The 9,115-nt window shown below is 43.0% G+C and overlaps 1 protein-coding gene across 1 annotated transcript; it reads left to right on the forward strand.

The window, feature by feature from the left end:
* Positions 1-5,986: 5,986 nt before the first annotated feature.
* Positions 5,987-7,135, forward strand: pmchl (pro-melanin-concentrating hormone, like). The gene is made up of 2 exons (XM_033976274.2): positions 5,987-6,184; positions 6,935-7,135. The coding sequence occupies exons 1-2, from the start codon at positions 6,014-6,016 to the stop codon at positions 7,133-7,135; spliced, it is 372 nt and encodes a 123-aa protein (XP_033832165.1). The 5' UTR covers positions 5,987-6,013.
* The last annotated feature ends 1,980 nt before the right edge of the window (positions 7,136-9,115 follow it).

Genomic DNA, 9,115 nt, shown 5'->3' on the forward strand with positions numbered 1-9,115 from the left:
TTTCGCAACGAGGACAATAAAGTGCACCGGTCCCATCCCAGTAGAATCTTCTGTGCTCCTCCTGACACCTCCACAACATAAAACAGCCATGCCCAAACTGTGGCCCACGAGCCAAATGCGGCCCTCAGACCAATTTTTCTCGGCCCTCAAGCTTCCAGGTGAATTGGTCCATATTATTTTAAACGATACTTTTTACTGTACATGTCTGAAAATCTACTTTAACAAGCTCGTATCAAATATTTTATGTGTCCCATTGAGGATGTAAACATGAATAAAGGTCTAGTGGTTCAGTCTAACTCGTAATACTAACGCAGATTTGAAGTTTTCACTGTATTCGCGACCTTATATGCGACCCTATATGCGACCCTTAATGAGAAAAGTTTGAACACCCCTGACATAAAACAACAGAGCTCCAGACCACACCCAGCTCATTGCCAAAGCTGCCCCAGAAGTGTTTACTCACGCGGGGACATCGAGATCTGCGCCACCTGATGGAAAAATGTCCCCTGTCCTCCACACTGGCCCCGAAAAGACACTATATAAGATGTCATCCATAGCGTTTGATCGCAACCAAATAAATCCAATTGATACTTTATTTGGAAGTGCTAGTGGCTGCATCTTAACCAAAGAGCCAATCAGGAGCGAGGTTGTTAAAAGTACTCATCTCTCACCTCCTACACTGCTTGTTTGACGCTTAGCAGTGCTGTCAATCAAGGCAGCGTAAACCTCAGGGAAAGAAAACACCCGATTGGTCTGTTATTAATGCTCATATCTTCATTTATGGAAAAAATCGTGAAAGCAGTTACAGGGAAAGAGGCCAACATTTTTCTATATCCATTTATATATATATGCAGTCTACGCTGGCCCCTCACTGGCTCACGCTGCGGGACTGTTGTGGTTGGCGTCCCGTAGCGAGGACGTCTAATCGGACCATCTCTCGGGCGGCAGACGTGTTGTGCTAATAACCTGCGGGGATGTGGAGGGACTGCTAAAGTTTGTGTTGACTCTGCTAATGTTCACTTACACAAACTGTCCGTGCGATGGAGATCTGTTACACTGTTTTGAATGTCTTTGGTTTGAGCTCGTGTCTGTGGCGCGGGGACTCCCTCACGGCAGACACCCGGAGGGTTCAACGAGCTCGCCGCAAGTACAAATGTTTAGGAGAAACGTGAGTCGGGTAACACCTTATAAGAACTGCACTGTTAATATAGCACGGACAAAGACAGGATTATGAACAAATGATTCAAGGGGTCAGGAGTTAAAGTGGACCTGTTCTGCAAAATCGACTTTTCAGAGCTTTTTTCAGAACAAATTAATTAAAAATTATAACTATAATTATTCACAGTGTCATAGATTAAAGCGACACAAGCACAATAGGCCTGATTTAAGGTTATAAGTTATGTTAGGGTATTTAAGTAATAAGTAATTAAGTAGTTACTAAGCCTGGATCATTCTTAATAAACTATAGGGTCAGTATGAAGTAAGACATTGGCCATCTTCTCCTTCTACTTCTTCTTCTTCTTCTTCTTCTTCTTCTTCTTCTTCTTCCTCTTCTTCTTCTTCTTCTCCTTCTTCTTCCTCTTCTCCTCCGTCTTCTTCGTTGTCTTCTTCTTTTTCCTCCTCATCTTCTTCTTCTATCTCCTCTTCTTCTTCTCCTCCTCCTTCTTCTTCCTCTTCTTCTTCCTCTTCTTCCTCATCTTCTTCTTCCTCTTCTTCTTCTTCCTCCTCCTCCTTCTTCTTCCTCATCATCATTTTCTTCTTCTCCTTCTTCTTCCTCATCTTCTTCTTCCTCCTCCTCTTTTTCTTCATCTTCCTCCTCTTCTTCTCCTCCTTCTTCTTCTTCCTCATCATCTTCTCCTTCTCCTTCCTCTTCTTCCTCTTCTCCTTCTTCTTTTTCCTCTTCTTCCTCATCTTCTTCTTCTTCCTCCTCTTCTCCTTTTTCTTCTTCTTCCTCATCATCATCTTCTTCTTCTCCTTCTTCTTCCTCATCTTCTTCTTCCTCCTCTTCTTCTTCTTCCTCTTCTCCTTCTTCTTCCTCATCTTCTTCCTCTTCTTCTTCTTCTTCTCCTTCTTCTTCCTCATCTTCTTCTTCTTCCTCCTCCTCTTCTTCTTCTTCTTCTTCTTCCTCTTCTCCTTCTTCTTCCTCTTCTTCTTCTTCTCCTTCTTCCTCTTCTTCTTCTTCTTCCTCTTCTTCTTCTTCCTCCTCTTCTTCTTCTTCTTCTTCCTCTTCTCCTTCTTCTTCCTCCTCTTCTTCTTCTTCTTCTTCTTCTTCTTCCTCCTCTTCTCCTTCCTCTTCTTCTTCTTCTTCTTCTTCCTCCTCTTTCTCTTCTTCTTCTTCTTCCTCTTCTTCTTCCTCCTCTTCTTCTTCTTCCTCTTCTCCTTCTTCTTCCTCTTCTTCTTCTTCTTCTTCTTCTCCTTCTTCCTCTTCTGCTTCTTCTTCTTCTTCCTCCTCTTTCTCTTCTTCTTCTTCTACTTCTTCTTCTTCTTCTTCTTCTTCTTCCTCTTCTTCTTCTTCTTCTCCTTCTTCTTCCTCTTCTCCTCCGTCTTCTTCGTTGTCTTCTTCTTTTTCCTCCTCATCTTCTTCTTCTATCTCCTCTTCTTCTTCTCCTCCTCCTTCTTCTTCCTCTTCTTCTTCCTCTTCTTCCTCATCTTCTTCTTCCTCTTCTTCTTCTTCCTCCTCCTCCTTCTTCTTCCTCATCATCATTTTCTTCTTCTCCTTCTTCTTCCTCATCTTCTTCTTCCTCCTCCTCTTTTTCTTCATCTTCCTCCTCTTCTTCTCCTCCTTCTTCTTCTTCCTCATCATCTTCTCCTTCTCCTTCCTCTTCTTCCTCTTCTCCTTCTTCTTTTTCCTCTTCTTCCTCATCTTCTTCTTCTTCCTCCTCTTCTCCTTTTTCTTCTTCTTCCTCATCATCATCTTCTTCTTCTCCTTCTTCTTCCTCATCTTCTTCTTCCTCCTCTTCTTCTTCTTCCTCTTCTCCTTCTTCTTCCTCATCTTCTTCCTCTTCTTCTTCTTCTTCTCCTTCTTCTTCCTCATCTTCTTCTTCTTCCTCCTCCTCTTCTTCTTCTTCTTCTTCTTCCTCTTCTCCTTCTTCTTCCTCTTCTTCTTCTTCTCCTTCTTCCTCTTCTTCTTCTTCTTCCTCTTCTTCTTCTTCCTCCTCTTCTTCTTCTTCTTCTTCTTCCTCTTCTCCTTCTTCTTCCTCCTCTTCTTCTTCTTCTTCTTCTTCCTCCTCTTCTCCTTCCTCTTCTTCTTCTTCTTCTTCTTCCTCCTCTTTCTCTTCTTCTTCTTCTTCCTCTTCTTCTTCCTCCTCTTCTTCATCTTCCTCTTCTCCTTCTTCTTCCTCTTCTTCTTCTTCTTCTTCTTCTTCTCCTTCTTCCTCTTCTTCTTCTTCTTCTTCCTCCTCTTTCTCTTCTTCTTCTTCTCCTTCTTCCTCTTCTTCTTCCACGTGTCAATCCACAGAACCAGGTGTGTGTATAATTACCCCAGTGTCATTAAACCAGGCCTCTGCCTGAGCACCATCCAGGATCCTCATCTGTGCCACGCCGCGCTGCAGCCACGTCCTCCTAATCCCGCCGCTAATCTCTTTCCAAACAATGCTATGAGACGCCGCGCGGTGGATTAGGAGAGGGACGGGGCTCTGCAGGTGGATAATCCCTCGGGTTTGTCTTAAAAGCTACTCATTTAAGATGTGTTTTGTCTTCACTTTTCAAAGAGGTCACGGTGTTGGGGAGGGCAGCGGCCATGACAGTTCCGGACGTTGCTCATTTGGTCTTTCCGGCATAAGACCCTCCAAACACCAGGAACTCTGAACAAGTACAGCCTCATTACTGTAAACTTTGTGCTCAAACTACAGCACCACATAAAGAGACGGTATTACATTTTCATGGATTATTCATTGTTAACACATATTTACATCACTGTGTTACATTTCATGGTTTTGAAAATACTATATTTGCCAAAAACAATGTATTAAAATATGTAATTAGTTTAAATTTTGATTTTGAGTCTGACTTCCCCTTGCTCCTTGCACTACGTCACTCCAGCTAATGAAACCACCACACATCGCATCAGGTTTGTGAAGTTGTACTCTATTGTTTTGCATTCTGCTTTGGCATATTTATTTTAAAAAATTGCCATGAGGGAGTATGGGTGATGTAAGATTGTGGGCGGAGCCTTGTACAGGATCGTACTGCTAACCATAAGGAGGGTTTGAATAGGGCCTGAGTGAGATTGCAAGATTAATCAAACATGTATAAATATTATATAGAACCATGGCACCATCTTTTTTATGTTGCCAAATCTACTTTTTGGAACTTTCTGCCATATTTATAACATTGTTCCTTCATAATACATATAAGTGTGGCTGGGGAAGAACGGGAAGAACGTCTGGGACACTCGGAATATCAGCACAGGACTCCACAAGGCTGTGTGCTGTCCCCTCTACTCTACACCAACTGCTGAACCTCCATCCACCACACTGAAAAACTGATCAACTTTGAGACAACACCACTGTCATCAGGCTCATCAGGCCGCCATGTGTCTGCTACAGGAAGGAGATGGTCAGGAGACAGTGGAGATGATCAGGAGGCAGTGGAGATGATCAGGAGACAGTGGAGATGATCAGGAGACAGTGAAGATGATCAGGAGACAGTGGAGATCATCAGGAGACAGTGGAGATGATCTAGAGACAGTGGAGATGATCAGGAGACAGTAGAGAAGATCAGAAGACAGTGGAGATGATCAGGAGGCAGTGGAGATGATCAGGAGGCAGTGGAGATGATCTAGAGACAGAGGAGATGATCAGGAGACAGTGGAGATGATCAGGAGACAGTAGAGATGATCGGAAGACAGTGGAGATGATCAGGAGACAGTGGAGATGATCAAAAGACAGTGGAGATGATCAGGAGACAGTGGAGATGATCAGGAGACAGTGGATATGATCAGGAGACAGTGGAGATGATCAGGAGGCAGTGGAGATGAGCAGGAGACATTGGAGATAATCAGGAGACAGTGGAGATGATCAGGAGACAGTGGAGATGATCAGGAGACAGTGGAGATGATCGGGAGACAGCGGAGATGATCAGGAGACAGTGGAGATAATCAGGAGACAGTGGAGATGATCAGGAGACAGTGGAGATGATCAGGAGACAGTGGAGATGATCAAAAGACAGTGGAGATGATCAGAAGACAGTGGAGATGATCAGAAGACAGTGGAGATGATCTAGAGACAGTGGAGATGATCTAGAGACAGTGGAGATGATCTAGAGACAGTGGAGATGATCTAGAGACAGTGGAGATGATCAGAAGACAGTGGAGATTACCAGGAGACAGTGGAGATGACTAGTTACCAGTACTAGCTTTAGTATTGATAAGTATCTGATTTTTAATACTTTTGACAACCATAATAGTTTAATGTTGCACCGCATCACAAAAGCACAATGGTAAAAAAAAAAAAAAAAAACTTTCCCTGAATCTGTCCCACGAGTGACAAACACTAAAAACAGGACATGAACACATACATTAACAAAGACACGTCACATTTGTCTGAATCCTTCCTCTGCACTGCTGAGGAGCCTTCATCTCCACAGGACTATCCACCATCACACCCATAATCCCTTATTTTAGACAAGACTCATTAGGATTAGATCTTTGTAAACCCTCCTGCTGCTCCATTGACCAGCACAGAGCGTGATCTTCCACGTTCTACAAAACAAAACACTTCACCACTACAGACTTCATTCATTCATATGCCTCTTTTGTTGAAAAAATAAATAGATCCAGACTGATCACTCATTTTGTAAAGGCGACGTAAAACCTTCTTGAGAACAGCGGGATTGTTTTTAAAGTGACATTTCCGGAACAGGGAGCAACCTTTTACGTCCATGCGCCTGATCTTCTCCAGCTATAAAAGAGCCAGAGGTGAACCAGGAGTCAGAACAGCCACGGAGAAGCTGCCAGAGAACCACAGTCAGAAGATCCCAGAAGATCCCTGAAGAACGCCATAGAACGGTCGAGATGAAGACATGGTGGTCGTCCAGCGTCCTGGTAGCAGCTCTCATCCTCGAGTGCTGCGCCGTGTCTGCCGCTGCGCCCATGAGCAAAGCAGAGGAAGGATCCCTGGAGCAGGACACACTGGCCTCTCTGCTGAGCGATGACATGAATGAAACCAACCTGAGCGAAGTGGAGGTGAGCCCAGGCCAAACACTGTTTCAGTCTGAGTCTTTGTGTTTTGTATTTTAAACAGGGCACCCATGAAAAAGAGAGACTAAGCTCTTATTGGGTTTCCCTGTATAAATAAAGATAAAGAAATTCTTATAAATACAGTGAAACTTATGTACTGACGATGTAGTGCTGTGTGATTGGAAGTATCTGCCCCAAGTTGTTTACCACAACAGTGAGAACAGAGAGGAGCAACTTTTACAGTACTTAACTGGTCTGTAACTCGATTCAGATGGGGATGATTGACAGATGGATTAACCAATCACATGGTCTGTTTGTGTTAAAACAAACATCTCTTACTAGAAAAAAATGGAGTTATGGTTAAGGTTGGGGTCTGGTTTTGAGATTATGGTTAAAGTTAGGACCAAGATGAGGGTAGAGGTTATGGATTTACTTTCAAAATGTGAGAAAACAGAGCTGGGGGAACAAAGATATACTCCTCCCCCCATTTTTTTTTTTTTTTTTTTTTTTTTGTGAATGATAAGAAATATGTCAGAAGTATCTTTTGCATTTGAGAGACACATGTAATAAATCACCAGCTGTGATTGAACCGTCCCAAATTGGGTGGTTGTTTGATGCACTGGTTCCAGACTCAAACAGAAAGTAGAAAAGTCAGGAGTTCTGTATATTTGCCATGTACACAATTGTATCACTTATGCTGAAGTTGTTTTTATTATATTGAAACTCTCATCCACACTGACCGATTACTATCTGCAGGTGAGCTCTAAGCTGCGCCCCAAAGTGATCGTGGTGGGGGACCCCAGTCTGTGGCAGAGTCTGCGGTCCCTCCACAGCGGGACAGGCCTGTTCAAGAGGAGGACGGAGGAGGAGCACCAGGACCTGAACATCCCCATCCTCAGACGGGACACGATGAGGTGCATGGTGGGACGCGTGTATCGGCCCTGCTGGGAGGTCTGACCTGGGACTGTCCCAATCCTGCTTCACCTCAGTGTAACATAACCCAAAGAGCTGCTGTATATACAAGAGTGTGGAGATGTGTGAATAAAGGTCTATATGGTAAGACTGTGCTCTGGTCATCTTTAAGGGCTAGATATGTACTGCTATGAAACTATAAAGGTTCCGGGATAGCCAACCTTTTTTGCACCAGGGACCGGAATAATGTAGGGTTTATTTTCACGGACCGGCCAACTGCGCGTGGCAGATAAATATGGCAAAAATAAGTTAAGTGCATAAAAAATATAACTCACTATACGCTGAATCAGTGGGAGCCCTGCACTTGTTTCTTCTTTCCTTCTTGTTCACGTCTGTTTCTTTCAAAAAACTCTAAAGTCTTATCTTTTAATCCCAGGTGCTTAGTCTCCACGTGCCAAAGCAGTTTTGAAGGTTTCATTTCCTCGTTCGCTTTTCTCCACATATTACACAGCGCGGACTCAACGTGTGAGAGTCACCTGCAGCGACAAACACATATTTTACCTAGGACTCCTGGTGTTGTCTGTTAAATTTAGCTTTCTTTTTCTTAGAGGTTGTAGTCTCCTCTTCTGGCTCCTCAGTTGACCTTTTTCCTTTGCAAAAAAGCTCTGCAAAGACTTTTGTTTTTGGCTCACTTTCACTTGCTTGTGGCTATAACTTTTGTGCGTCGTGTCTGATGCGTTACACCTGATACGTCGTCACGGAGACAAGAGCAGATCTAGCACAGATATAAAAAACCCGCCGTTATCAAATGGATTTCTGTGGCGATTTTCTGTCAGGATTTTCATTCTATATCTACGGACAAGCTTATTAGCACATCATGAGGGACGGGCGAAAGTTATGTCGAAGAAGATGCAGTCGCTGATAAATTATTTACTGTTTACACCAGTACCAGTCCCCGTGGTTGGGGACCGCTGCCTTAACAGAAACATAAAGAAGAGGGATAAATAGTGATACAATTATCTGTAATAATGTGATTCCACATACAGGACAAGTGCACATGTTCTCAGGTTTGACACCATATCACATAATGAACTTTTTTTTTATCCTAAATTTATAAATTGTATATATCACTTTAAATTAACATGTAATATAAAATGAGATGCATAGACTAGGTTTGCTTATTCAAATCTCACAGTGAGCTTAACCATACTGTGTACTGGATTTAAAGATTCTCAATATTAAGCCAATATTATATTATATATATATTGTTTTATATTTCGAGCAAAAGGTGTGTAAACTATTGTAGAATGAATAATGCAATGTTCAGTGTCTACAAGTGTCTAAAAAGCAGAGGTGGAAAATAACTCATTACAGATACTCATGCTACTGTAGTTAAAAGTGCAATCCCTAAAATACAGGACCGCTTCCACTCCACGGAGGTATTCAGAGTTGAGGGCTTACTAACCACAGACTGTATAAAGAAGTGGACTAAGTGTGACGTAACCTATTGCGTTTGGTTCCAGTGAAATGAAGTTCACTGGAAGTCCTATGACATCTCCCACGTCCTCACCAAATGCCTGGAATGGCTGGTCATAAGGTACATCAAAAAGACAATCCCATCGTCTTTGGACCAGTATCAGTTTGCATACAGGGAAAACAGAAACAGAGGACACCATCGCCTTTGTGGATCACACCCTGCTGGAACACCTGGATCACAAAAACACACATGCACGGCTGCTTGGCTTTTCATACCGAGTTCATCCTTTAACACCTTTCTGCTGAACTCACCCCTTCTGAAACTGTTTGTCCTTGGACTGAACAGCTCACTACGCAACTGGATACTAGACTTCCTAATCAACCGCTCTCGATTTGTAAAAGTAAGTAAGCACATCTCACCCACCATCTACACAGGTGTTCCCCAGGGGTGTGTCCTAGGCCCACTACTGTACACAATCAACACACTTAATAGTTCTGCTCTCTTCCTCACTAATCACATCATAAAATCAGGTCGAACTACTAGCGGAG

The sequence above is a fragment of the Periophthalmus magnuspinnatus genome, chromosome 12 (assembly GCF_009829125.3).
Source record: "Periophthalmus magnuspinnatus isolate fPerMag1 chromosome 12, fPerMag1.2.pri, whole genome shotgun sequence".
Classification (NCBI taxonomy): Eukaryota; Metazoa; Chordata; class Actinopteri; order Gobiiformes; family Gobiidae; genus Periophthalmus; species Periophthalmus magnuspinnatus.

Coding starts and splice junctions, on each gene's coding strand:
- pmchl (XM_033976274.2), top strand. CDS start 6,014: ATGAAGACATGGTGGTCGTCCAGCGTCCTGGTAGCAGCTCTCATCCTC. Junction 6,185..6,934: donor CCAACCTGAGCGAAGTGGAG/GTGAGCCCAGGC, acceptor TACTATCTGCAG/GTGAGCTCTAAGCTGCGCCC.